Consider the following 27,216-nt stretch of genomic DNA (forward strand, 5'->3'; position numbering starts at 1 on the left):
ATAAACGGAATCAAAGGTCAGTTGATGCTCCCACTCCCTCCCCATGGACCGGAATAAGGGAAAAAAAAAAGCGAGAAATGAATATTTGAAGCGTCATGAAGCTGACAGTTCTTAAAGCGCCCCGATCTGCCCTCCCAGCTGCTTCAGCATTGGCACATAATCTCCTCGATTCGCCCGTCTAGAATCCTCTCATTTTCCCTCCCCAAATCAACCGCCGTACCCGCTTCATTTTGCGACCACGACGCTCTTACACACACGCACACGCACTCATCATACCCACCCATACATTTTTATTTACCCCTCCATAAATACCACCCCCCACCATGTCTCCTCACTGCGACTCGCCGACCAACGGCTCCGACTCCGGTAACGGCTTCTCCCACTTCAACGGCAACGGCAATGCCAATGGCTTTACCAACGGAAACGGCGCCGTCTACCAGAACGGTAACGGCGTCAACGGCCACCACAGCACCAAATCCAGCATCCAACAGTCCCCCTACCTTCTTCCCACCGACCCCAGCGAGATCCATGATCTCATCTGCGTGGGCTTCGGCCCCGCCAGCTTGGCCGTCGCCGTCTCCATGAACGACGCCCAGGAGGCAGGCCGCCAGCTCACCGGCCAGGCCTCCCCCAAGGTCCGCTTCCTCGAGAGGCAGCCGGCCTTCGCCTGGCACCCGGGCATGCTGCTCTCCGGAGCCAAGATGCAGATCTCCTTCATCAAGGACATGGCGTCGCTGCGCAACCCTCGCTCCCAGTTCACCTTCCTCAACTACCTCCACAGCAACGACCGCCTCGTCGAGTTCACCAACCTCGACACCTTCCTGCCCGCTCGCGCCGAGTACGAGGACTACCTGCGCTGGTGCGCCTCCCACTTCAACGACGTCGTCGACTACGGCCGCGAGGTCGTCTCCGTGTCCCCCGACCCCCAGACCTCCTCCTCGGGCGGCGTCAAGACGTGGACCGTCAAGTCCCGCGACATCAAGACGGGCCAGGTCAGCTCCTACCAGACCCGCAACGTGCTGATCGCCAACGGCGGCCAGCCCAACATCCCCAAGGTGCTGCCCGCCAAGCACCCCAAGATCATCCACTCGTCGCAGTACGCCCAGCTCGTGCCGCAGCTCCTCCGGGACAACTCGAGGCCGTACCGCGTCGCCGTCATCGGCGCGGGGCAGAGCGCCGCCGAGATCTACCGCGACATCCACCGCGCGTACCCCAACTCCAAGACGTGGATGATTATGCGCTCCAACTTCCTCAAGCCCGCCGACGACTCGCCCTTTGTCAACTCCATCTTCAACCCCAGCTACGTAGACGAGCTGCACCCCAAGTCGCAGGGCTACCGCCGCGCCCTCATCAAGGAGGCCAAGGCCACCAACTACGGCGTCGTCCGCCTCCAGCTCATCGAGCACCTCTACGAGATGCTCTACCACCAGAAGCGCCTCCTCGGCCTCGACGAGCGCAAGTGGCCCCACCGCATGCTCTTCGGCCGCAACATCGTCCACGTCGGCGAGAGCAAGGAGACGGAGCGCCTCCAGATCCACGTCCGCAGCGTCGAGCACGGCCTCGACCTCGACGACGGCTTCGCCGACCAGCAGCTCCCCGGCGACGAGGTCCTCGACGTCGACCTCATCGTCGCCGCCACCGGCTACCAGCGCAGCGCCCACATCGACATGCTCCGCGACAGCTGGTCCCTGCTGCCCGAGGTCGCCCCGCCCGCCAACGCCGCCGACCGCGAGATCGTCGACGGCTGGGAGATCACCGAGGACGGCGCCGACGCCACCTCCGGCTCCAGGAAGCTCGAGGTCGGCCGCGATTACCGCGTCCGCTACGCTCCCGGTTCCGTCGCCCCCGGTTCTGGTGTTTACCTGCAGGGATGCTGCGAAGCGACCCACGGAGTAAGTCCCCCCACTTACACCCATTCCCAAAAAAAAAAAAAAAAAAAAAAAGGTTTGCTGACGTCAATCCCAATTATAGCTGAGTGATACCCTTTTGTCTATTCTTGCCGTGAGATCGGCCGAGGTTGTCGACTCCATTTTTCCCTCGACCCCTAGGGCCAAGGCCGTTTCCAACTAGAGAGAGAGAGAGAGAAGAGCATTGTTTGTTTCCATCTTGTTAGAGAAGAATTCACGTGTGGCGTGTGCGAGTGTTGCATGGTGATAGAAAAGAGACGGGCTTGTTCATGGGATTCATTGTTTAAGGGACATGGAATGATGTGCTGACGACATCTCTTTGTGTGTTGATTGGTCTTTTATTTTTTTTCGGTGGTTTCTCTTTTTTTTTTTTTTTTTTTTTTTTTTTTTCGACTATTTCGAGTCGGGTTGAAAAGACATGGCGCGGAGTTAAAATTCATTTCGTCTCTTTAATACTCCAGAAAAATTGAAGAAAAATATTTCTGATGTTCAAATTATAGCAGAGGGATCTTTCTACACTTTTTGAGAGAGTTCTTGCTGTCTGTTCTTGATGAGACCTGTTTTATCTTCTTTTTCATCCTCTCGCTATATGAGATAGTTATTACTGTATACTTGCAAATCATTGTTGTCTACCCAGGTCACGAGCTCCTGATAGAGCGCGTCGCCTTCGTTCACCTGATGATGTAGACCAGGTCCCGCTGGAAATGTCGGCTGCTGATGTTGTTGGTCGTGGTGAAGATGAAGTTGGTGATAATCCCGAGGGCCCGTCGTCGTAGGCGTGCTGCTGCTGCTACTGGCACCCAGTGCCATCTCCTCCGGCGCGAAACCAGGCGTAGGTGGTCCCCCAGCACCCACGATTCGCACAGTTGGCACGGGTTGCGGGGCCAAACGCAGGCGCTGAATGAGCGACCTGAGATCCTCCAGCACCGTGGCGCAATCGCGGGCGTAGTTGCTCCCTGTCTTGGCCTCCTCCTCGAATACACCAATGGCGAAGCCGACGTCTTGGAACTCGGTGGACGGAGATGGCGGCAGTCGTTGCTGCTGCTGTGGGGGAAGGAGCTCCTCCAGCATCAAGATGATGGCGGCGTTAAAGACGTAGTGCAGGCCTGCCTGCAGGAGCTTCCGAGTGCCGCCGTTGAGGGCGAGCAGCCAGTGGGCTAGATGAAGGTTACGACGGGCGGCATCAGAGCAGGCGCGGATTCGGGAGGCGTGGTGCTCAATGTTCCATCGCCGGTCGGTGGTGATGTAGCGCTCGGCGAAGGCTTTCTTGACCGCCACGAAGAATATGGGGCGTAGGAGGAGGATTATGTGCTGTTGGTACCCCGGTCAATGAGCAAGGGGACTCTTTCGTTGCTTTTCGTGTTCCCTTTTGGGGAGGGGGGTAGAAGATGGGAATCGGAGGGGGAGGGAACGTAGCATGTGTCAAACCCGGCGGGAAGGAAGCGAGAAGAGGGGGTCCCGAGCCGAGGACAGACAAGCTTACCTGATTGTATCCCATGTGCAGTAGACAGCATGCGGGATCGGTACTTCTGAGGTCGGCTGGCATCTGCAAGGTAGGGGGTAGCGAGGCGAGCCAGCTCTCGAGCATCTGCAGAGCTTGGTCGACATGCCGTGCCGCTCCGCCAGGATGGTGGTCGAAAGGGGCGACTCTATACGTGTTGCACACAATGTGGCTCGAAATGCGGGCCAGCTCGACGTGGGCTCGGAGGCCGGCTGCAGGGGGTAGGGAACTGCATGGGCGAGGCGCGCGTTGGCGATCATGTCAGACGAGGTTGCTTGTTGGTTGATAGCTCGGCCGTCATCGGAGGCGCACCATCGGTGAAGGACAGCAAGGGGCAGGGGTTGACTTGACTTACGGGGCATCGTTTGGTAAGGGGAGACGGACTGCGTCGTCCGAGATGGTCGGCGGACGGCCCATGAGACAGCTCAGCCAGCGGTCGAGGATGTACAGCGTCCAAAAGACGCGCTTTCCTCGCTCGTCCACCCAACCTCTGTGGGCACCATGCATCATAGAGATGTGCATGGCGTTGCTGACATACATGTAGGCGGCATCGCGGCGGTTCATTTCTATAAGGTAAAAGCCCATGAGGGCAAGCACAGCAACGTCGCTGATGGTCCAACTGGTTATGTCGAGAGGGTTGCCGAGGAGGAGACGCGCGCGGGCGAAGAAGACCTGGCTCATGTCCGAGGGGTCAGGCATGCGAGCGGCCGTCGTGTTGGCCTGGCAGGCGACGGCGAAGGCGGTGTGATAGAAGGCGAGATGACGATATTTGTCCAAGATGTCCTGACGAGACATCTCGGATGGAAAGGAGACCGGATTCGGGTCAACGGGGACGGAGCCGAGGTCGCCCCACCAGTAGATGCCGCCACAGGGAAAGGCACCGTTCCCATCTTGTATGAAGTAGCGGAGGTCATTAAGCATGGCCGACATGTCGACTCGGGACGGCAGCACAAGCGGATCGATATTCGCCTCTTCATAAATGGGCCGGGAGTCGTACGTCTGGTATCGCCCGAGGGACGCAAGAAAAGTTGAGCCATTGTTGGGTGTCGGCGACAGCCACGGTCTGTTGAAGGCTAGCGGGAATATAGTGGACATGAACTCCTTGAGATAGTCAAGGAAAGTGGCGCCGGAGGTCTCGCCGAGAAAACGGGACTTTCCGTCCGGGTCCGATAACATGCGACCGGCGGTCTCGGTCTCATCCACAGTTGCGGCGGCGTCGCCGGGGCCGTCCCTGCGCGGCTGTGGCGGCTGTTGGGTGTGTTGCAGCGGAGGAGTAAATGACGAGCTGGACTGGGCACGGAAGGCGGCGGGATCAGCCTCTTGCTCCAGCAGTTGTTGTCTCTCGGCAGCATCAGGGACCTTGGCTTGCAGGGCCCGTTCGGCAGCCTCGCATCGCCTCCGTAGGTCATCCAGCTCGCTGCGGGAGATGGAGACTTTCTCGACAGGCGCAGGATAAACGCAGTCTCGGGAGGAGCCTCGACACTGACGACAAGGCCTTTCGCCGGAGCATTTGATGCGACGGATGTTACAGCTATTGCATCTGCAAAAAGATTGTAAATGAGAATCAAGGTGAGTGAGAGCGGATGAGTGAGAAGGAGTGAGACATCAAAGCCCGTGTGAAGCTAGCCTCAGGCCAATGAGACGTGAGGAAGTAGCGAATGAAACGGGATGAGTGAGAGTCACAGAGAGGTATAGAAAGAGGAAGATGAGAAGAAACAGAAGCAACAGATGAGGAGAAGGGGGGAAAAAATAAGAGAAAAAAAAAAGAAAAAAAAAAAGGTCGGGGCAATGACAACTCACGCTGTGGCGACGCGCTTTCTCTGCTCAGGTGCTACCTTGTGTCGTCGAGGGTTGACAGGTAAACGGGATCCACGACTTGGGTTTTCTGTCTCTTGTTGCTGGTGCTGCTGCATCCTGGTGCTGCGGGCGAGTGAGACCGCATGTCACCGTCGGCGAGTCTCGTGTTTGGAAAAAGGACGTGACTGGGACTGAATGAGTTGGTGAGTGAGAGATTTGAGCGACGTTAATGTCGGAACTGGAGTGTTGGTGCGTGCGTGAGCGTCGGTTGCGCGAACCGAAGGCGTCGCCAGCAGAATTGGTGTGCGTTCGGTGTACCTCGCTAGGTGAGAGAGAGTTCCGGTGGTGGACACCGAGATGGGATAGCTATGTAGGTAGCTCAGCCTTCAAAAGGGCCCAGATTATGGATAATTGATGGCCAATCGCGAAGGTGGCTCTGGGTTCGGGTGTTCTTGTCGAAGGGTTGATGTTTAAGGATAACGTTTTTCTTCTTTCTGTTACCCAAAGTCCTCAGCGAAGGCTGACTGTGTGGGACGTCGGATTCAGATTCAGATTCGTTCGCTTGCAAAGGGCTACCCCGGAGGAAAGACTGCTGCTGGTGGACATTCCGTGGAGAATGGAGATTTTGAAAGCCCGTTTCGCTGAGCAGCCGGGTAGGGAGATGGGCGCAGTATACACACTAGGTAGGGGGTGTGGGAAGGGCGACGCAATGAGATTTGGGGGTCGGGGGCTCCATGTTAGGTGGTGCTTACTTTTGTGGGCGGAAACACTAACAGAAGACATAGAGGGAGGTTTACTTACTAGCCACAGCAATGCCACTGCAACAACTTTCGCTGTCATTTTCCCTCCCCTCCCCTGTTCTTCCTTTCTGCACGCTGCGAGCTGCAAGTTTCTCTCGGTGAATCACACTCGAAGCACCAGGTTCCCCCCTCCCTCCCCTCCCTCGCCATTGCAAATTCGGATTTGGGGGTCGGAGGGCTGTTGATCGTTGATTCAAACCCCTGTGCTGATTGGGGCTGGGGGCTGTATGCCTAAAGTATTCGGGGCCTGGATTCTCAACCTTGGTAATGGTACCGTATACCAACCAATCCATACTTAGAAGCAATCCAGAAAATCAAGACTAAAGAAAAATAGAAAATACCAAAGGGCCAAGCCATCAATCAATCAGACCCATGGCCAGGGAAAAGGAATGGAAGCTTCTCCAAAAGGCTCGGAACTAGGTTAAAACCTTCGCCACCAGGACCTTCCCCAACCTCAGGTACTCAATGTATGGCTATCCAGCGAGCTACCTTGCTCCTCCCCTCCTTAATTGCTTCCCCAGGGTGCCAGGCTACCATGTGAGGCTAACCGGCGTATCTGCCTTCCACAACCTGGTTGGTTTAGATACTACGTAAAAACAGATAGGCAAAGGGCACAGACACTTTCAGATAGGTACGGACGACAGGCATAGATGTCACCCATACTACGTGTAGTGTGGCATAATGGCTACATGTTCACCTCATGTCCCACTATTCCTGGCAGTTCCGGGTGTCATAGCTTGCCGCAGGTGCCAGCAATTGGACGTAACACCCCTTCCTTCCAGCGGCTACGGCTACGCTACCCAGGCAGGCACACTCGCTTAGGCGGGAAGAAGCAGCTAACCCACTCCCCTATTTTGCCTCAGGCCACCTCCTGCCAATTGCTCTCACCAGGTTACTCCTGCCATCTGCACTTGCTGCACACACGCAACAACTGCACTCTTGCCCTTCGGCCGATTCTTTACGGGCCGGTGGAGAAGTCGCCCCCTCTTCTGCTTCGTAACCTCGCCTGCTGTTATTTGTCCATTCCCTTCTAGCCCGTTGTTGCCGTTTGCCGTCGCCAGCCTTCACACGTGCTTCGCATGACTACCCAGCAATACGTACAAGTACCTGGTACGGAGTATCTTCCGAGAGTCAAAAAAGAAAAGCAAAGAAACTGAGACATATCACCATCACCTCGATCAACGCCCGCCGCACATACCCCAGAGCGGCGCCTCTTGACGCTTATTTCTTTCTGGCTTGCCGTCGTTCTCCTCACTCCGTTGTACTGGACACCGAATACCAACTCCTTGTTCCCCAAAAACGAAAAGCCTCACCAAGTAACCACCGATGGCTCCATCACACGCGGAAACGTCGCATGAAATGCCCTCATAAACTTGAAGAGAAGATCCTCTCTACCCTTCGCCGCTACTGCGAAGAATCCAAAGGGCTGACCGTTGGTCTGCAAGTTGCCCAACGGGACCGTTGCAATTGGCCATCCCGCGGCCCCCGCAAACCCGACTATTAGAGAATCTGACGCCGACAGGATGATGTCTACTTCTGCATCCCTCATTATCTTGCCTAGGCCGTCTCCGCCTGCAAGCCTTCGAATCTCGGTTACCGCTCCTTGTCGCTCAGCTTCCGTCATGGCCTTCCCCGCGAGCACCGCTGCCTCCAGCTCCGTCTGCGTCGTGTAAGCTGTCACATTCTGTCAGCACTGCAGATGACCCCTGGTTCTTGCCCGCATCTTATCAGGCACGCCTGTAGCAACCCACGTTCAGGCAGGGCTTGTGCCGCATGCTCCTTGTTCCAGACAATCACGTCCTCAAGCGTTTTGATGTCCCCTGTTGTCGTGTCAAAGTAGTTGGCAAACTTTGCTACTTGTGACGGGAATTCGTGGTCTACTAAGCTGTCAGAAAAGGTAGGGCCACTACTACGACCGGGGTGCTTCGGAATCTCTTACAGGCTACCGTATGAAGCGTTTGCTTGTTGTAAACAACCGTGTTGTACCCTGGCAGCTCAACCGGGTACACCACGCGAGCTCCGGACGCTTTCATCCTAGCGATTGCCTCCTGCCAAGTCAATTGCTACGGATATAATCAGAACAGTGCTTCATTGGCTCAATGATGCCTGTTTCACAAGCTACTCACCACGTGGGAATGTCCCCATTTGTCCTTTGCCGTTTCATGAATACCCCAGAGCACGTCAGTGACACCAAGTGAAAGGCCTTCCCAGCTACTACTCCTATTGAGTTCACAGATCTTCGGCACGCTATTTGAAGCTTGGTCGCCGGCCAATATATCAGCCAATGCCACCAAGTCGTTGGGGTCCCTAGCCATAATCCCAATGCCATCGAAACTGGCACTCAACTTGAAGACGCCATCAGTCGAAATCAAGCTCGGCGTGGGTTTCATGGCGTACAACCCTGAAAGGCTTGATGGGTAGACCGTCGAGCCGCTCGTCTCGGTGCCTAAAGCTAGTGGGCAGAAACCAGAAGCAATAGAAACTGCCGACCCTGACGAAGAACCTCCCGCTACCTGTTGAAACGTCACTCGTTGTCCGATTCTGAAAGAATGTAACTCACGGGCTGCTCAGCCTCGGGTAAATCATTACGGCGATAGGGAGACTTCGTCTGGCCACCGTATGCGCTCCATCCCACCGGCGTGTTGTTGGATCTGGGCTTGTCAGCGGCCAGTTGGTTATTGGATTGTAGGAAGGGGCATACTAACTTGAGGCCGCAAAACTCCTGTAATCTGTCAGTGCAATTGTTAACCAAAGGCGGCCTAGGTTTAGCTCACTGTCATGTTGCTCTTCCCCAGAATGAGTAGCCCCGCATCGATGAGCTTGTCAATTACAGGCGCATTTCGAAGTGCCGTCCTCGAAGCGAAAGCAAATGATCCCGCCGTCGTGGGCATACCCAAGTCCTTACTCGTAACTATAACGTCCTGGGCGCGGCTTAGTATTTATTGCCGCAGCGGCCTCCGAGCCGAACCTTACCTTGACTATAATAGGGATTCCGTGCAGCTTGCTACGGACATGACCTGCCTGCCTTTCCCTGTCGAGCTCATCCGCCTTGGCCAGGACAATCTCCTCGGGACAAATGCTTATCACGGCATTGAGTGACTTGTTATGCTTCTTGATCTGCCGAAGGAATAGCTGGGTAAGCTCCACGCTGGTTAGAGAGCCAGTCTCGAGCCTCCGTTGGAGCTCCAGTGCCGTCGCGGTGAGTGGGTTTGTTGATCGTGTCATTATGAGTTTCTATTCCCTCGAAATTCTGTTAAGTTTCTGGTTCATCTCAACAACACGGTAGTAAACAGCGAGACGCTCGTAAAAGCTGATACATGGCTTTGCGTGATGCGGGGTCCCAAGGGACCTTTTGTCATCCACGCCCCTCACTTTAGGACCATGGAAGCTCTCATGGAGTGGGTCTGAATGCCGCTTCCGGTTTCTACGGTATCTGCCTAACCTATTGATAAAAGAGATGCTTATTCACACGCAAACCCATTACGTGGAAGATATGAATTCGCGCTATTTGGAGGGGTTGGACCACATAAGCTTCTCAACATGAGTACTCCCAGCACACCGATTGCGTGACCGGGTAAGGCCAGTTGGCTGCCACCTGCTGCCACCTGCGCTGCCAGTATCACCTGGCCCGGACGAGTCCCGGCCGAGAGTTTCATGATGACCTCATAATCAATCACTCCTCGGCCGGGAAACTACCCAGCGAGACAGCAACATCCCATGCTTCAATCACGCTAAACTGGGAGTCGCAGAGTCCAACGACGGGCATTTGTGAGACATCAGGACTCATTCGGTTGTAATGGATTCAGGAAAGAAGCCAATGACTCGTCGCATCGTCGTCTCGTCCTTCATCTTCAAGTTTCCTCCCGACAGCGGGCCCCAGGTTGCGCTGTTCCGACGGAGCGACAAGGTCCGGACATACCAGTAAGCCTGTTCAACCTTTTTCATCCCATTTCCTGTTTCGGCCCCGACTAAGGAACTTCAGGCACCGTCTTGCTCCGGTCTCGGGCAGCGTAGATAAGGACGACCCGTCCCCTTTGGACGCTGCATGGCGTGAAATCAACGAGGAAACGGGGTTGACGCCGGCCACGCTCACGCTTTTACGCAAAGGCAAAGATTACCGCTTCGCTGATGAAAGTATCGGTCGCGAGTGGGTGATTCATCCCTTCGCCTTCCGCCTCAAGTCCCATGAGGACGAGGCCCGGATCAAGATTGACTGGGAGCATACGGGGTTTCAATGGTTCGACCCACGGGAGGTCCGTGATGTGGATGAGTTCGGTGGCGTGCCGAAGCTTGCTGAGAGCCTTCGTCGGGTCTGGTTCGAGATTGAGCTGGGCGAGAAGAGAGGCGAGATTCTCAATGACGGGCTCGTTGCGCTGCAGAGGGATCATGAAAGCGGAGCCAGGCAGTTGGCGGGGAAGGCTCTCGACGTGTTGGTGGATGTCATGGCAGAGGGAGATGAGTCGCTGACGAAGTGGTGGCGGAATACAAGGCTGGCGGCGTGGCATCTATGGAAGAATGTACGGGAGAGTATGGGCGCCGCCATCTTGAACGTGATTGTGAGATCATTGGCCATCATCGAGCAAGAGGTGAGGAGCGTTGATGGCGATGAAGTGTCGGGAGAGTTTCTGGATACGGTTAAACAGAGGCTGAGGGAGTATGCTGCATCCAGAGATGGCTCGGTGGACGGTATATGGAGGTCGTTTGAGGGTTTCTTGCGAGGGCGCCATCAACCCGACCGACCCGTTCGGGTCCTCACGCTCTCTTCAAGCTCGACTATCCTGGAATGCCTCCAAAGAGCGATTGCAGGGTTCGACTCCGAGTTCGACGTCAGGATCCTGGAGTCACGGCCGCTATTCGAAGGTGTGTCAATGGCCTCGAGACTGGTCAGTCGTCTTCGGGAGTCGGGCGTCGAAAGGGAAAAGAAAGTTAACGTTTCGATTTACACCGATGCGGCGGCCGCCATTGCCAGTGAGGGCGTCGATCTCGTCCTCATTGGTGCGGATTTAATAGACAAGGACGGGTCTACGAGCAATAAGACGGGCTCATTACCAGCTGTTCTCTCGGCAAGACATTGTGCCCCCGACGCCAAGGTCCTGGTCCTCGCAGAAAACGAAAAGATCCTTCCATACGAGCCCCCAGGGCATGAAGAGAATGATATTGAAGAGGTTGTCGCGTCCTGGAGGCGGGAGGACTCCCTGCAAGAGGCCGCTTCGACGGTGCTGAGTTACTCTCGGGAGACCCCCGACAAAGGCCTCAAGGCAAGCGTGAGGAACGTCTACTTTGAATGGGTTCCCGAGCGCCTCATTGACGGCTACATGTTCGAGGACGGACAGAAAAGTGCAAAGGATATATCTGAACTTGCGGGTCGCATTCGCTGCGAGGCAGATGCCTTCTTCGCCGACGTCTAACTGAGTAAATGACCACCTTCATTAATAATTACATAGATTTTTCCACCCCTTTCATTAAAGACCGTAGATGAAGGTCCATTTCTTGTCGGCGTAGCGCGTGCTATCGACCCGCTCCCTCTCGATGTCCTCCTGCGTCTTGTTTCGCATGACTTCCAGCTTTCTTCGGTTGACCGCCGCCAGTGTGAACCTGTACGCCAAGTATCCCACAAGCGCGGCCGCCACGAAGCCCAATGTCGCGTAGAAGGGTATCCGGTAGCCAGGCTTGTACCGGTCGCGGTAGAGCTGCGAGCCGATGACGCCGGCGAGGTTGCCGAAGCCGTTGACGCCGAGAACGAGCGACCTCTTTCCTGGTTCTGTTTTCACAAGTGGGTATAATCAGCAACTCCATCTTCCAAGCAAGGTATTAATGTTTTCCGCAGCTCTTTCTTACCTGGTGTGTTTCCGCTTAGCCATGCAACGGTCAGCGGTGCTGCGACGTAGCTGCCGAAAAGGAGGACACAAAGTGACGCGTATTTTCCGGCGTGCGACTCCACGGTTACCGTCGCGATCAGGCCGACGAGAGCGATGAGGATTCCACACACGATGTGGTAGCCGCGCTCCTTGCTGCTAGCTATTAGACATGGATGCAGTCTCAGGGGTTCTGGGGAAGAACGTACTGGTAGTCCGAACTCAGGGCAAACAGGTATAGCCCGAGGGCACCGCAGACGTACGGAGGAACGGACATCTAAAGGGGACGGCTTTGTTAGGACCTTGTTATCGAAAGGCATGCCAGAACTTGTCACGTACCAGATTCGCGTGGATTGACGAGTACCCAAGACCCTGAACTACCAGCGGTAGGAACACGGAAAATGCCTGTCCCGGGACGCTGGCGCAGATGTTGAACACCAGAATGTACCACAGCTTCCAGTCCGTGAGGGTTTCGACAACGTCCCTCTTCTTCAGACGTTCGTTCTCGATGCCGTTCTCGCCGTATGTGTGCTCGACGAAGAGGGCGCTGTCCTGCTTCATCCGCTCCGCCGCGAACCGGCGCTCCTCCGGTGTCAGAAACCACGCGGATCCGGGGCCGGACGGGAGGAGGAACCATGCGACGAGGCCGAAGAAGACGGTCAAGGCGCCCTCGATGATGAAGAGGTATTGCCAGTTCTTGAGGGGTCCGCCGCGCAGGTGGAAGACTCCGTAGGCTGTTTTTGTGCAGTTAGCAAGTTTCCATCCCATATTAACAAGTACAGAAGTGTAGTTGGCACAAACGCACCGATAGCCCCTGAAAAGGCACCCGCAACCGCATATTGTCCGTAAAACAGGCCAACTCGGACGGCGAGGTCGTATCTGCAGTAAAAGAACGAGAGGTAGGCGACGGCAGTCGGGTAGAAACCGGCTTCGAAGGCGCCGATCAACAGACGGGTGGCGATGAGAGCACCTGTCCAAGAAACAATTAGAAGATTTCGCGGAAAACAGTTAGGCGTCACGACTAACCTCGGCCGTTAATGAATGCCTGAATCAAGGTTATAAACCCCCAACCCACCTGTGTGTATGTTAGCACAGCGTCAAACTTTTTTTTTTTTTTCCTATGGCGTTTTGCTGTTGTCACTTGTGTAACCTACCATCATGATGGGGATCCAATGCTTCGCTCCGAGCCATCGGCCAATGGCCGCCGAGGGAGGCTGAAACAGAACAAAAGTAATGAAAAATAGAGACACGGCGAGATTCAAATCATCCGGGACGGCTCCAATGTCAGCGGTGAAGCCTACGGTGGTCCAAGGTCAGTTGGTTTCGAAAATGACTCGGCCTAGTGTCGGTCGTCTTGGAAAGGGGGGAAGGGGGGGAACTGTTTTTGTTCACAAACGCACCTTGGGTCTGGGCGTTTCCCACGTTTCCTCTATCAAGACCGTTGAATAGATAGAGAAGAGAGAGGAGAGGAAGAAGGGCAATGTCCATCTTCCTGTTGATTCGGCGGTTCATGGCGGACTCGTTCATCGGTTCCGAGCCATTGTCCTCCTGGTTCCGGAGAGACTTCCCCTCCGAAAATGAGGAGACAGTCTCCTGGGTTTCGGCGCTGTTGGAAAGTCGACTCATTTTTCCCCCCTTTTTTTTTTCGGTTGATCACTTTCTTTTTTTGTTTTTTTTTTAAACGCCAGCTCCGTTGATTAATATCAGTCTGGAAACTGGTTTCTCCTGGGAACACACTGACTGATATGTTCTGCCCTGCCTAAGAGCGGTTCCTTTATAGTAACTAACCTCATGGGCGAATTCTCTACTTAATACAGCTTCCCGTATCGGTGGAAATACCTTGGATACCCGGAAACGGATTTTGAGCCTCAACTGCCTGCATCGGCCGTCATGCCATTACTTGATGTCATGCCAATATCAGTCATAAGGCAGCAGCTGCAGTCATGATGCACTGTTCTCAGCCCTAAGAGGCTGACCGGCAGGGGGGGGTTTGAAGAGCGGATGCCGAAAGGCGAGAGGTGAGTGGTGAGTGGTTAAATGGAGAGAAATTGAGATGCCTACAGAGTAAGCAAACCAGAGACGGGCATCAACCAGTCCGCGTTGACGCTATCTTATTTTTTTTCATTTTTATTTTTTTTTATTTTTCTTTGGTCGGCCGCACTCCTTTCCCCTCTCAAGAGTGGAGTGCAGAGTAAGAGTGAGAATTCGGTGAAGCGGAATGGAGCATGAGTCCTGTCGAGATCCCCCTCATCCCCATGCATCACGTCAGTTGACCTTTCGGCTTTCCACCTTTTCCTGGGTTATTCGGTCCTCCTCTCTCTCGGCAGTGCTAACTACTGCAGAGTACTTCTCGTCTGACTTGACTGGAAATTCTACGGGTCCCTTGGTATTGTTTTTTTTTTTTTTAGCCCCCAACGGCATTTCGTCCGTGGTTCCACACGGACGGCCATAGTCACCCCCCTTGTGTGTGCACCATTGACCCTCCCTCGAGCTCCGAAGGGGGGCATTAGCTTCTTACGCCGTTGAAGATTGTTAGTCTTTATTCATGTTTAGTCAGACCGTTCCAGGGCTAGTGAAACGGGGGGGAACGAGGAGAACCTTGACGAAAAGGCAAAAGATTGAGTGGAGGCGAGAACTGTCTGAATGACATTTGACACACATGGATCAGGGGAGAAGAAGCATTCGTCCAATGTAAAGGCTGCGTTTGCGGGTTGATAAGTATTGGATGGGGGTATGTATACTACGCATTGGCGTACTAGTAGTTTGTGAGTCGTCTGCCTTGCGTGAGTGGCGGACTTGATGGACACTTGATTGACTGATGAACGGGAAAACTTCGTCCATGTACAAACAGGGGGTCAAAGACTAGAACTCTCTTGTCTGGTGGAAAGTTTTGTTCCCCTTTTTTTTTTGTGTGTGTGTGTGTGTGTGTTCGTTCTCTTTCCCCGTGACTCTCTACTTATTTTTCTGCAGCTTAAACGAACGACTCGATTTGCACATTCAATGGCGAAAAGGCAAACTGTGTCAGGCGGGCTTTTCATCTGTCAGCCTAGCCTGGTCTAGCTCAGCCCAGATCTTGAATTGGGCAAAGTACCATGCAGAGTAAGATCTGATGGACGGTGCCGGGGGCCTGGGACGTGGACCTTGGCGGCAGTTGGAGGCAGTTGGGAGGCAACTATCAGCCCTGTTTTTTTTTTTTTTCATCGTTCCAGAATCTAGGTTGTCGATTGGGTGTGCTTCCGTCGGTGCATGTCTCACTTATCTCCCGGGCGCTCGGTGCCGATCCCCTTGCGTCTACGTGGTACTCGATACGGTAAGACGAGGTGGGACTTTGTCTGATAGGCTGACTGTGGAAGAATTTCCCCTTTGAGAGAGATGTGAGATGTAATCATCACCGAGGACAGAACCTCGCAAATGCGAAAGAAGGGTCTGTGAGTGAAATACGCTTTTTTTTTTTTTTTCCCTCCCAAAATCTTGCCTACCAGAGGTGAACCCCCTCTTTCTGTTGTCGCACGAACACGAGAAGGGTTCGGGTGTGATTCAACCAAAAACTCTCACTTGTTCTGCTGACATCTTTGTGGTTTTGCCGCGATTTCCTGGGAGGGGGAACATGTCCGCTTCTCCAATGCTTCTCCAATAGGCGTGGAAGACAGTTGCCAAAACCGGCGAGAGACATCACCCATGAGCCGGGTACATCCGTCATAATGACCGAAGGAGGGAGATATGTTCATTTGGGCCTCTAATGTCGCAGTGTGCGGTGTTCGCGATAAACCTTCATTTTAATATTTGACATCTTTAATGTCCTCATTCTCTTTTCATATAGAATGGTACGATGTTTTAACCAACTCGTCTTTAACTGAGCCGACACAAACGTGCTAAGGGAGGTCTGGCCCCGTCCAACGGTTCCCGCTGTTATGGAACCCCCTATCTTTTCAATCGGGGGGTTAAGTCGGTTCATTGTCACCCGTTGTGGGCATCTTCCCTTGGTCCAGTGTGGGTTTCTGTGTTGGACCGTTGCCTGTCAGTTGAGCTTGTGTAACCTCACCCACCTCGGGACAACTGAATGTTGCGTAGGCCGATCGCACCCACATGATGTCGGGGCCACTCCAATACCCACTTCTGTCTGATCTGGATTCTTAAGACGTAAAACGCTTTTTTGGTTTGACAGCTAACGAATGGAACCTAATCTCCTCCCCCTCCCCCCCTGTTCTCAGCAAAGAACAACAGTCTCCCATCTAGGGTTACAGTCTTTCCACATGCTGGTTTGTATCATGCCTACTTCAACTCGTCGCGCAACAAATGGCTCACAGGGCAGCCGTTCTACCATCATAACACACAGCTGCCACGTTTTGTCCCATTGGCGCATGAAAGCGAGCCATTTTCTGATGCTGTACGATTCCAATGCCCCGCAGATGACGATAAAGTCAAAGAGCCGTTTGTTGCCGTTGGCATCCTCTCGCGGTTCGATCCATTCGCGGCTCACCCGATTCAGTATGCCCACCCTCTCCCCATTTTCGGCACAGATCTCCACGCCAACGTCGTCACCGCCGCTATCCTCCTCTGCCTCCTGACCCCTCTTCGGACTCCTCTCTGGCAGGTCAAAGTGCTTGATGCTCAACGAAGCCACTGTGGTGTTGAACACTAGGGAGCCCGGAAACAATGCGGCAATGCTCTGGGCCTGTGAGTCTAGCTGCAAGTGACCACGTGCCTCCCACGGGTTGTGAGGGCTTTGCTTCCAGATGAGGTCGGACCTCCAATCTGCAGGTCTCGCCTTTTGCTGTACCAGGGTTAGCGGCAACTCCGTCCGGCAGGCAATTTCTGCGATGCTTGTTTCGTGTTCCATCCATCGTTGTTCTACTTCCAGTTTTCGAAACCCCTTGTCGGGGTCTTGGTAGTAGAATTCGACGAGGCTGGCTATATGTTGCAGCTGGTTTTGGCTATATGGTTTTCGTCCAGAAATCCGCTGGTAGTCCACAGGCTTCAGAGAAGATGCCCAGCTCCAGCTGGGGATGTGTGGCACCTCGCCTCGTCTTGCGAGCGAGCCTACACAGCTCCACATCAGACTCTGGGTCAGGAATTTCTCTGGTAGTCCAAAAAGCAAACGCGTCCCCAGGGCGTCGCGTAGTACGTTTCCGACACCCATGAAAGCGTTGATAATGTCCGTGCCGAAGGAAAGCTGGCGTGAGCTGTAGCTCTCTATCCAGTCACGGTAGTCTTTTAGGGACGGCATCTCGGCGATGTAGAAGCCGACGTCACCTGAGAAACCCTTCCGCTCAACATTTCCGGGGGCTAAGTATTCACCTTGTGTCTTCGTAAGCTCAAGTTGATTATGGTCTGTTTCGGAATTCACTGTTGACTCGGTGGGTCGTACGAAGCCCGCGTTCCATGTAAGCTCTTCTTCTGCCGTTGTTACGGAGCACTCGAAAATGGCTTGGTGTTCGGTGATGAACAGCCGTCTTTTGGACAAAACGCGTTCTTGAAAAGTCCACCCCCGCTTGTTCCATAGTGAGCGGTCAACTTCTGCAGTCATGCCATTTGGCTTGACCCCGCGTCCCTCCACTTCGGGCTGTCGTGGTGTTCTTAGAACCGAAGAGAGAGGTAATCTCGGCCGTTTAGAGCACCCTGGCAACCCCTTTCCATATCGGTCATTCAGGGCCGCCACAATGGTGAAGGTCGCAGAACGGTATATTTTGTCCATGGCTCCGATTTGCGCCGGTTTCGTGACTGCGTCATCTTGTATGATACACAGTCGATCCACCCATAGATAAGATTCCCCTAGATCTCGGCACAGATATATTGCGTCCAAAACAATGTCCGGTATCGAACATGATGCCAGACTCCCAGGCTCTTCAAGAAGCGATAGATTGTTCTTCTCAAGCTGGATCTCTTTGGATCCGTCGCTGCTCGCTGACCACATGTAACTCAAAGCTACAAATGAGACGGCCGAGTCTGGTTCCATTACCTTCATATTGTGAGTATCGATTACCCTAAAGCCCTGAGGCATGTCATCTGTATTCATTAGAGCCAGCTCTTTGTTGTCTGGATGTAGTGTAATTTTCGAACATAGAACCGCTTACCTTTGTGATTATACTTGCCAACACATTTTTCTCCATGGCTGTTCTCGCAATCCCTGATCCATCCTCTCATGAGATCAAGGTCAATAAAACGGACCTCCCCGTCTGCTACCCCCCATAATTGTCCTTTGCCCCCTTCTACCTTAGAGTAATGTAGCAGGAGCGACGGGGTTATGGTACAGAGGGGCACATCTCGACGGGTGTCCTGCTGTTCATGGCTACCAGGGGAGTTCTCCCGTTGTGTCACCGATAGTTGCACCCAAACTCGACTAACAGTGTCTGACGACGAGTCAGACGTATCAAGTCTCTCGTAGAGAGGCTCTGGTTCAGGTACCTTTGTGTCGAAGTAAAAAGGGCCCAGTATACCAACGTCAAGTTTTGCCTTCTCTAGATTTTGTTGTTTACTGTTCTCCCAGGCGTTTATTCTAGAGATTATGAAATTGCAAATGAGGCATTCAAAGGTGTTTTCCACGAGGTGATTGTAAGACACGCTGTACTGCAACGGACTGCCGTATTCCTCGATACCAGTCCACTGGCTCCATTCTTGGCAGGAATTGCAGAGGAGACTATTTTGCGACTCTGTCGGGTTTTCCCGAGGCTCCATCTTGTTTTGAAAAGTGCGCAACGACGGTTGATGCAAGGCTTTGATTCGTGTAGACGCTAGTAGCCACTGCCAACGTGCTTAGACCCTTAAACGACATGAATTTTTCCGAGAGGAGTTCGGACCAAAGGACTTGGCAGTGAAAGATTCAAAGATAGTAGAATGTTTCTGGTCTCCGGAGGCTGAAATAAAGAGGGGGTTTATAAGGCTCCGGCTTTGGTGTTGCTGTACAAAGTGACGTGTCAGGGCTGTTCGCGCTTAGCATCAACCAGCACTTTGCTTCAGCCAACCAGAGAGCGTCAATATCATGGGCTGAAAATGTAGGATGACACACCATATGCGGACAGATGGCCCTACAAAAATTAGCCTGCTTTTGACAGCAGGCTTGTCTCTAACACAGGGATCGCCAGGAAGCTAGGATTTCTTAGTCGACTTTTAGAGTTGGTTTTTTAGGGTAGGTATCAAAACCTATAATCAAAGTCTAATAGGTTCGCTGGACGTTGGCAAAAGATGTTGGGCTTGCATTGTAGCATTCCAAGATCTGGTGTCCATTTCATAGTAAGAGAAAGGAGCACGCTAAATAGTATTACATTGTTGAACTGGCTTTTGAGACACAAATGACAAATAGCTAATATTGTCTGTCGTTGGTTTGAAGTATTGTGATAGGCAAACTAGTCATTCTTTACCTAAACAAAATGAATAATTAACATGCAGTTAAACATACAACCCTCGTGATCCGGGCTTTCCCAGTCCGTCGTTATACTACGTTTCTCTGTGTTCCTTCGTAAGTGGATGTTTCACCACTCTCCAGCGTACGATTCTCCCACTTTCAAAATATACCGTACCGCTTTTCGGTTTGATCCTTTAAAAATGATGAGCCTAATTTAAGACATCTTTAGAGTAGAAAGGTCCGTCAAAAAATCCGGAATTGTGATTTCGTTAATTCATAAATCAGAGGCTCTTAGACCTTAGGGTAGGGACCCGAGACCGACGAGCCGCGGCTTGAGTGAGGTACGTGTCTCTTGTCCTCCTCCACCACAACGGTGCGGGCCTGGCGGCCGCGGCGGAACTCGCTGACAGCAGCGATCAAGATCCACGAAACACCGAGGACCGCTGCGAGGACAGCGTAGGCGATCTTGAACTCCTTTGGGGAGTTGGAGATATACAGGCCCAAGCCGCCGTTGATAATACCCAGGGGAATCAACAGGCGGCCGATGAAAAGATGTAGGTAGGACCAAAGCTGGCGGCGACCGTATTTCTTGAACTGCACATGGTGGATGTATCCAAAGATGGGCTGGAAGAAGAAAATCGCTAGGAGTACAAGGCCGATGATCGGGTGGAAGTTGATCGTATTGATTTCAAACTGAAATATGAGTTAGTGAAAATAGAAATTAGAAAAAGAGGACGAATACTCACCAGACTTGTACCACCGAGTCTGACCATTTGAGTGAGCTGGATACCCAGAGCAGCGCCTGCAATATAAAGGATGAAGCCCGCCATCTGGATGAGAGCATGCACTATCCATCCAAAGCGGCCGGGGACAAGTCTCATGGCGATCGAACCGACGGGGAAAATGATAACGAAGGCAATCGTCGCCAAAACGCCGTGAATTCTCCGGATGTGCATCGCCTCCTGTATGTTGAAGCCGACAAAATTGTTGAAATTTCCTCCTCCAAACCCATTGCCATTTCCATTGCCATTGCCGAACCCGTTGCCATTTCCGTTTCCGTTTCCTGGGAATCCTGGGAATTGTTGGGCCATCGTCAAGGAGGCTGTTAGATATTTGTTAGTCGAAAAGCGCCATCAATATAGAGAATTGAATTGTGGAGAAAAATACCTAGAGCCGCCAGGCCGAATAATGTAAATGTCGTTGCACCCATGATGTGTTTCACTCCTTTTACTTTTTCTCTTTTCTAGAAAAACTTGGGGAATTTAGTCGTCGTTGATATCTGTAAATTTTACAGACAGCAAAAAAGCTCGGACTAAGAAAAAAAAAGAAGGCCGGAAAATGAATGGCGGTGTCTGTCATTTTTAAAAGGAGACTAAATCATGGCGCTGCTGCTGCTGCTGCTTGTCTTGTCTTGCATCGTATCTACGGAGCTGTGCTTGGGGATGTGCGGCACGGTCATGGAACAGCAACCGAGTGACCGACGTGGCCGACGAACCAATGGCTGACCCACCGATATTCAGACGATCTTGGCTGCACAAAACGCGCCCGATGGTGTCATTGGTGCCATGACAGGAACTCAATAGCAGACAGAGCAGGGTCACTCCAGCAGTTGATCCGAACTTGTTTCTCTTCATCTTTTGAAGGCGTGTTCGAGGCTCTCTGGGTGGGAGCACAGCCAAGCATGCGGGCTGTGGCTGAGCGATCTGAGAGTTCAAGCGTTCTGATGGCACGTCCTTGTATTACTGACAAGAAGGATTCAGGGCCGTGAGCACGTTGTGGTGTGTAATGGCTGAGGGGGAAAGGGTTTCAATTGATGATGGTGGGCAAAAGGCTGTTTCCTGATTCTTGCCAAGAGTGTTCGTCTTCGTTTCTTTTTTCCACCTGGCTGTGCGAAACATGACGTGTCTGCTGAGGCTCGAGTCAAGTTGATGTAATGGATGACCACCTCTGGTTGGTGAAGTCGTCGTGGAGGTCGTGCTTGAAACCCCGACTCCTGCAGCAGTCGGTGGAGCGAAACATAGATGATGGGCTTATGCTGCTGCTGCTTATGTTAGTCATCTTCCCGTCTATTCGACAGCAAGACTTTTATCGTCAAATGCTAGTGCTAGTAAGATTCACGTGGGAAGGTTGTGCTACGAATGGAGCGGTTCTGTCTGAACTGTCAAAAAATTCTGCTTTTTTTTTTTTTTACTTCTTCTCCTGCACTTGGCTGCCCAGCCACAGACTTATTGCAGCTTACTTATGATGCATCGGATTCGTTAAGCTGGACGCTCGCCAGCTGGCTTTGCAGACCGCGCTTGCTAACCTGCATTGCCCGCTCAATCTCCCGCTCTTCCTCCCGTAGCCTGGCCTTTCCCATTTCTAGACTTCGCTGCTGTCGGCGCTTCTGTTCCGCAATCTTCTCTTCATGCTCTTGCAGCGCCTTTTCTCTCCGTTCTCTAGCCTCACGGGCCTTCCGCGTCGCCTCATCTTCTTCTTGGGTGGTATCGCCTTCTGGCGGCGGGCCCAGGGTCTGGATGTACGCCTCCACCAGAGGGTCCCTCACCTGCGGCGGCAGGGAAATGTATCTGATGTCAACCAGCAGCTGCGGCGGCAGGCGTGACAGATTCGTCTTGTTGTTCAGTGCAGAAAGTGGCAGTGACTTGAGAAGTGTGGCAAGGTCCGTTTTGAGTGTTGCTTGGGGCATCTTTAAACGGCTAATATGCTCCCGGTACCATTTCTCGCGGTCCTTGTCTTTGATGTAAGGGTCCGTCATTGCCGGCTCCTTCCGATATTTCCTCTTGAATTCTTGCCAGAAGAGCTTGGGTGAAGCTTTTTCCTGCAGTAGCGTCATGTAAGGTATCCGAGGATCCTTCTTCTCTGCCTTTGCACGAAGCTCTTTGATTTCTCTGATCTTGTCTTTGGACCATTCTTGCCAAACCTCCTTCCTTGCTTTCATCGTGTTGAGAATTGTGTATCTTGGATCGTCTATGACGTGCCCATCTTCGACAAGCTTCTCCCATGTATTGTAAGGGTTGATGTTGTAGTCGTCGAGAAGGTCTCTGAACAGTGCGACGGCATCTTCCTGTGAGAATTCCACCCCCTCTGCCCCTTCTGGCCATTCGTCCATGTTTCCGTCGTCATACTCGCCGGGGTCGAGTCCGTAAGCCTCACCCATTGCTTGGAGTTGGAAAGCAATATCAGCCTCGCTGAACTCGACCGGTGCGTCATCGGCCTGGTCTTCTGTGCGCTGACGCTTTGAATCGTGTCCCTCCTCGCCATCTTCTCCTTCACCCTCGTCTCCTTCACCCTCGTCATCTGTGACCTCCACTTCTTCGTACTCCGAACTGTCGTCATTGTCGCCTTGAGGCACTCCTTCACTGACCTCTCGAGGAGGCTTTGGCTCTGCTGTGGGACTCTTTGCACCAGCTGTTTCGGCGCTCTCAATTCCTGCCTTCTCGCGTATCCTAGCCTTGTCAAGCTCCAAGATTCCCGGCATGAGCTTCTCCGGAATGCGCCAGTAGCTTGTATTCTTGGCGGGGTTGTAGACAAATCGACGACCGTACTTGGTATGTACGAGAATCCAAGGCTCGTGACCGGGAATCGCGACTTTCGACTTGGGCTTGTCTAATGGTTCCGGGCGTGGCCGTCCTCCATCTCTACCACCTCTACCACCTCTCCCCCCATGTCCGAACCCCCCACGTTGAGAAGGGGGTGGCTGGTTTTGCGCATTGTGTTGCGCGAGGTATGCGTTCGCGACGTTTGGATCGGAAAGCTGAGGGATTGTCTGGTACTGGTAAAAGCTTGCCGATGCCGATGGTACTGGGGGTACTTGAGCAGCGGCGGCGTCCGGCGCGCTGGGTCTCGTGTATGTTGATTCCTTTGTTTCGGCGTTGTAATAGTACTTATGCCCCGTCGGCGCCGTGTGCTCTGTCCATCCCGGAAGGAGGGGAGCCTGCGCCGCGGCATTTGCAGACGGCTTGTATGTTGACCTGAGCATACTGTAATGCGCTGCGCAATTGTAGCGAAGGTGTTGGAGTTGGGCCTAGCAAAAGTAATGCATTGTTGATTTTTTGGAGGTTGACAGCTTCGCCATAGAACGAATCATTGTCGGGGAAACTTCGGCAAGCGATAAGATAAGATCTGTTAGCTCAGCTGCCGCCCATACCCCTGCCCTGCACCTTTGGAACCGTTGCAGCTTGTCCAGTGACCACATAGGCAGCTCTTGGGCCTTCCAATCAAACGCCACATACGCAGAGCAACCCCCCTTGAAGTTGACACCAGAGGGCGCATATGGCCTAGGGATTTGCTTGTTGATCAAGTGACTGTCTATAGTTGCTGGCGCTAGTTCGGAACCAAATACTGTCTATGTCGCCGTTGTGCTCTTGACATACCCAGCTGCTCGGCCAAGTCCTCCTGTTGCGACAAGTTCTCAGTTTCAATCTTCCGAGTAACGCCGTCGTCGATGTTCCACTGAGCATTCCGTGCAGTTCGCAGACGGTGACTGCTCAAAGATGGCACCTGGAGGTCGGGATGCTGGGTCCAGCGGCAACGCTGTTGGATCTGCATTCTCTAGGTTTTGGAAGGTGTGTTCGACTGAACATAAAGATACTTTCATCTTTCTAACAGAAGTGCTCAGCGAACTCATGCACCAGACTATCTTGGCTTTGCAATCCTTCTCGGTGGTTGGATTACGGTTCGTTTTTCACTCCGGGGTTTTTTGCATTCACGGCTTGTTGACTTGCTTGACGTAGATGCTTATCTTCATCGAGCCCTTCCACCGCATGTTCTTCATCAACGACCTTCGCATCTCGTATCCGCATGCGGAAGTCGAGCGTGTTCCCGTGTGTGAGTTTAGCCCGACCACCTAGGACGAAGACTTGGTACAACTGACACAAGTTTGTAGATATGAATTTTGTTTATGCTTTGTTCGTGCCGTTGGGTATCTTAATCATTTACAATCTTATGACTAAGGCTTCACCTCATAAGCATGAGGTTACATACCTGAGCCTGGCCATCTCCGTCATCATGACTACTTTCATAACAGACCTTGTCAAGAATGCAGTCGGCCGACCGAGACCCGATCTCTTGGCTCGTTGCAAGCCCGCTGCCGGCACAAAACCCAATGTTCTTGTCACCGTCGACGTCTGCACTGAAACGGCTCACCACCTCCTCCATGACGGCTGGCGGTCGTTCCCCTCCGGGCACTCGTCCTTTTCCTTCGCGGGACTGGGTTTCCTCAGCATCTTCCTCGCCGGCCAGCTACACATCTTCCGTCACAACAGCGGGGGCCGGGACCTGAGCAGGGCGCTGATCTGCCTAATTCCTCTATTGGGTGCTGGCTTGATCGCCATCAGTCGGTGCGAGGACTATAGACATGATGTTTATGATGTCTGCGTGGGATCTCTATTGGGTTGGGTGATTGCATATTGGAGCTATCGACGACACTGGCCGAAGCTAACGGCGAAGGAGTGTGATGAGCCCCATCCCTACCCGGGCTCTGATCCAAGGGCGGGCTGGAATCGTCTGCGAGATGAGGAGACTGGGGATTCGCGACTCGACGTAGGCTACGAGATGACCCAGCTAGACAGCCAGAGACGCTAATCATAAAAAGTAGGATCCTTAGTAGAGCTCGAATGATACAGCATACAGCAACAGCATCGAAACAGCAGCATCAGCCAGCATAGCCTGTCTATCCGCATTGTTTCTAACCATTCATTGCCTTGTTTGAATTGCCGTTGTTTTTGCTCTGCTTTGATTATTTCTTCTGCGTGTTTGCTGTACATGTCACATTGTTATTTTAACGAGACATCACTGGCCACATACTTCGGATCATGGCAGCGTTCTGTCTGGGTTTTTGGGGCATCAAATTCTATTGGTACATCAGGGTAAAGGGCAAACATCACGCCCTATCTATGTTTTGGTCCTCTTTCATGCCATTATTTGTCCTCCGTAGATTCATCCTTCGCCAAGTCGTGCTCCTTGAGCAGTGCCTTGATCTCCTCTGCTGTCCAGAGCCGGTGGTAGATCTTGCCGTCCTCAGTCTGGCCAACCGTGGCGAATTCAACTGCAATGAATAGTTAGCAAGTTTTTAAATAATAATGTCGAATACTGTTTGCGATTTAACTTACGCTTCTCGGCGCTCAACTTCGTTGAGTCCATGGTCTTGCTGAGAACCTTGACCGCCATACCGCATGCCTCCTTCAAGGTGCAGTCCTCCTTGTAGTCCTGCTTGAGCAAGCTCTCCGCGCTCGCTCGGTTAGCGCCAACAGCCGTCGCCTTCCATCCACCGTAGTTGCCTGAAGGGTTGCTCTGGTACAGCTGGAACTGTCTGCGGGGATCCCAGCCGGCGTAGATGAAGGAGACACCGAACGGTCTCAGACCACCGTGTTGTGTGTAGCCTTGCTTCAAATCACAGAGTCTCCGGACGAGCTGTTCGCAGGGAATATCTTCGTTGTAGGTGAGGAGGTATCTTTGGGCTGCCTGGCGGGCGTAGTTGATGAGAATGTTGGCATCGGCAGTCATACCGGCGACGGCAGCAAGCATATTGCTGGAAAGGAAGACATGTCAGCGACTGCATGGTTATAGCTCAGATGGTGAGACCCTACTCGTTGACGATGTACAGCTTCTCCGCCGATGTGTCTTGCTCCAGCAGCTTCGACGTCACCTTGCGCTCCGCAGCCAGAACGATGCCGTCCTTAGCGAGGATGCCAATGGCAGTACCGGCGTGGGAGATAGCCTCGAGTGCATATTCGACCTGGTAGAGACGACCCTCCGGCGAGAAGATGGTTGTCTAGAAGCGGATATGTGAGCTTGTTTCTTCAAATGGCCCATCTGCGGATATGGCAGAGCAAGGGAAGAGCGGGGAGGGGCCTTACGCGGGAATCGTAACGGCGAGACATGATGGGCGAGAAATCAAATCGTCATCAACTAGTTTCCAAGGGATTCTATTGCGGTGGAAGGAGACTCGGTGTGAGGCTGACGATACGGATCGATTTGCTGTGCGGCGGGATGATTGTTTGTCTCTTGCAGGGAAGGCTGTCACTTCAGGTGCAGCTTGAAGCTCCAGGCAATCGATGCACGCGTTAGCTCCTTGCGCCTTCCTGGCCAGCCTAAACCCCAGCTGAGGTAAGGAAGGTACAAAAAGCTGGTCCGAGCTTTTACCGGAAAGCTCATACGGCGTACACCGTACACCGAGCCTCACCTGCTCGGGACTTCTCACCTCGGCTGCTTACCGAGGGCGGCAGGCGGTCAACCTCAAACAACGAGGCAATAAGGCATCAACAATGACACACCCCCCGCCACTCTAGGTGCACGTTCCTACCCCGTTCCGCCTGCACCTCAAAGGCTCAACAGGCCCAAGCCAGTGGTTGCCCTCGCTTACATAAACAAAAATGAGCAAATGGGTGGAGGCGCTTCGGCATTTTCCCTCCAACCTCGCGCCGTTTTATCGTATCGCACTACCAGCCCACTCACATCACCTCCACCTTTGCGCAAGCTCCCTTCTGCTCTCCCACACAACCACAAAAAAGCGGCACGCGAACACCTCGACATCCACATTCAGTCTCTGTCTCGGCTGTCGCAAACTGTGTCGCGCAACTGCTACATCTCCTTCCTGTGCCCAAGATTCTTGTGAAGGACAACTGAGGAGGGAATCCGCGCGGTTGGCGCTCTTGTGAAGCAACAACCCTGTGGTATCGTGGCGCGTGGTGGATGGGTCACATATCTTAGTCCTTTTTTCGCTGTCGTAAAAAAACCAATGCATGCCTAAGAGAGAGAACACACCTACTTGTACCGACACCCAGAGTAGAGCCCAGTCCTTTCAAGCTATACGCTACACGCTACACCCTCGCGCCACTGCCTAGCAAAGGGAGCCAGTCGACCAGAGAGCTTCCCGCCTCCGACGCAACGAGACGAACATGTCTGGTAAGTTTCGCTGTCTCTGTCGCGCAGCCCCGCAGCCAACCTCACGCCTTTCTGCTTCTCCCAAAAACATTATACACTTTTTATTTTACTGCCGACCAGCAAATACTGA

General features: G+C 53.1%; 10 protein-coding genes across 10 annotated transcripts; 3 read left to right on the forward strand and 7 right to left on the reverse strand.

The window, feature by feature from the left end:
- Positions 1 to 323: 323 nt before the first annotated feature.
- Positions 324 to 2,070, forward strand: CTRU02_200937 (l-ornithine n5-oxygenase; the record flags this gene model as incomplete). The annotated part of the gene is made up of 2 exons (XM_036718950.1): positions 324 to 1,892; positions 1,972 to 2,070. The coding sequence occupies 2 exons, from the start codon at positions 324 to 326 to the stop codon at positions 2,068 to 2,070; spliced, it is 1,668 nt and encodes a 555-aa protein (XP_036589950.1).
- Positions 2,071 to 2,492: 422 nt separating this feature from the next.
- Positions 2,493 to 5,321, reverse strand: CTRU02_200938 (fungal specific transcription factor domain-containing protein; the record flags this gene model as incomplete). Its single annotated transcript, XM_070203766.1, has 4 exons — positions 2,493 to 3,218; positions 3,391 to 3,637; positions 3,764 to 4,948; positions 5,209 to 5,321. 4 exons carry the CDS (start codon positions 5,319 to 5,321, stop codon positions 2,493 to 2,495), a joined length of 2,271 nt encoding a protein of 756 aa, XP_070062348.1.
- A 1,993-nt stretch (positions 5,322 to 7,314) lies between these two features.
- On the reverse strand, positions 7,315 to 9,230 carry CTRU02_200939 (glutamyl-tRNA amidotransferase subunit; the record flags this gene model as incomplete). The annotated part of the gene is made up of 8 exons (XM_070203767.1): positions 7,315 to 7,679; positions 7,757 to 7,882; positions 7,945 to 8,068; positions 8,132 to 8,518; positions 8,566 to 8,656; positions 8,711 to 8,727; positions 8,780 to 8,926; positions 8,979 to 9,230. The coding sequence occupies 8 exons, from the start codon at positions 9,228 to 9,230 to the stop codon at positions 7,315 to 7,317; spliced, it is 1,509 nt and encodes a 502-aa protein (XP_070062349.1).
- A 571-nt stretch (positions 9,231 to 9,801) lies between these two features.
- Positions 9,802 to 11,413, forward strand: CTRU02_200940 (translation initiation factor eif-2b subunit family protein; the record flags this gene model as incomplete). Its single annotated transcript, XM_036718952.1, has 2 exons — positions 9,802 to 9,926; positions 9,988 to 11,413. 2 exons carry the CDS (start codon positions 9,802 to 9,804, stop codon positions 11,411 to 11,413), a joined length of 1,551 nt encoding a protein of 516 aa, XP_036589953.1.
- A 54-nt stretch (positions 11,414 to 11,467) lies between these two features.
- On the reverse strand, positions 11,468 to 13,486 carry CTRU02_200941 (allantoate transport protein; the record flags this gene model as incomplete). Its single annotated transcript, XM_036718954.1, has 8 exons — positions 11,468 to 11,766; positions 11,844 to 12,016; positions 12,070 to 12,137; positions 12,200 to 12,594; positions 12,666 to 12,830; positions 12,887 to 12,935; positions 13,015 to 13,157; positions 13,261 to 13,486. The coding sequence occupies 8 exons, from the start codon at positions 13,484 to 13,486 to the stop codon at positions 11,468 to 11,470; spliced, it is 1,518 nt and encodes a 505-aa protein (XP_036589954.1).
- A 2,581-nt stretch (positions 13,487 to 16,067) lies between these two features.
- CTRU02_200942 (uncharacterized protein) lies at positions 16,068 to 18,535 on the reverse strand (the record flags this gene model as incomplete). The annotated part of the gene is made up of 2 exons (XM_036718955.1): positions 16,068 to 17,866; positions 17,935 to 18,535. The coding sequence occupies 2 exons, from the start codon at positions 18,533 to 18,535 to the stop codon at positions 16,068 to 16,070; spliced, it is 2,400 nt and encodes a 799-aa protein (XP_036589955.1).
- A 958-nt stretch (positions 18,536 to 19,493) lies between these two features.
- On the reverse strand, positions 19,494 to 20,412 carry CTRU02_200943 (uncharacterized protein; the record flags this gene model as incomplete). The annotated part of the gene is made up of 3 exons (XM_036718956.1): positions 19,494 to 19,895; positions 19,949 to 20,304; positions 20,370 to 20,412. 3 exons carry the CDS (start codon positions 20,410 to 20,412, stop codon positions 19,494 to 19,496), a joined length of 801 nt encoding a protein of 266 aa, XP_036589956.1.
- A 1,029-nt stretch (positions 20,413 to 21,441) lies between these two features.
- Positions 21,442 to 23,181, reverse strand: CTRU02_200944 (ff domain protein; the record flags this gene model as incomplete). Its single annotated transcript, XM_036718957.1, has 1 exon — positions 21,442 to 23,181. The coding sequence occupies one exon, from the start codon at positions 23,179 to 23,181 to the stop codon at positions 21,442 to 21,444; it is 1,740 nt and encodes a 579-aa protein (XP_036589957.1).
- A 514-nt stretch (positions 23,182 to 23,695) lies between these two features.
- Positions 23,696 to 24,785, forward strand: CTRU02_200945 (pap2 domain protein; the record flags this gene model as incomplete). Its single annotated transcript, XM_036718958.2, has 4 exons — positions 23,696 to 23,767; positions 23,821 to 23,877; positions 23,936 to 24,029; positions 24,088 to 24,785. 4 exons carry the CDS (start codon positions 23,696 to 23,698, stop codon positions 24,783 to 24,785), a joined length of 921 nt encoding a protein of 306 aa, XP_036589958.2.
- A 335-nt stretch (positions 24,786 to 25,120) lies between these two features.
- On the reverse strand, positions 25,121 to 26,083 carry CTRU02_200946 (proteasome subunit alpha type-4; the record flags this gene model as incomplete). The annotated part of the gene is made up of 4 exons (XM_036718959.2): positions 25,121 to 25,248; positions 25,313 to 25,731; positions 25,790 to 25,974; positions 26,060 to 26,083. The coding sequence occupies 4 exons, from the start codon at positions 26,081 to 26,083 to the stop codon at positions 25,121 to 25,123; spliced, it is 756 nt and encodes a 251-aa protein (XP_036589959.2).
- Between the last annotated feature and the right edge of the window lie 1,133 nt (positions 26,084 to 27,216).

Source organism: Colletotrichum truncatum, assembly GCF_014235925.2.
Source record: "Colletotrichum truncatum strain CMES1059 chromosome Unknown Contig_0001, whole genome shotgun sequence".
In the NCBI taxonomy this organism is placed as follows: domain Eukaryota; kingdom Fungi; phylum Ascomycota; class Sordariomycetes; order Glomerellales; family Glomerellaceae; genus Colletotrichum; species Colletotrichum truncatum.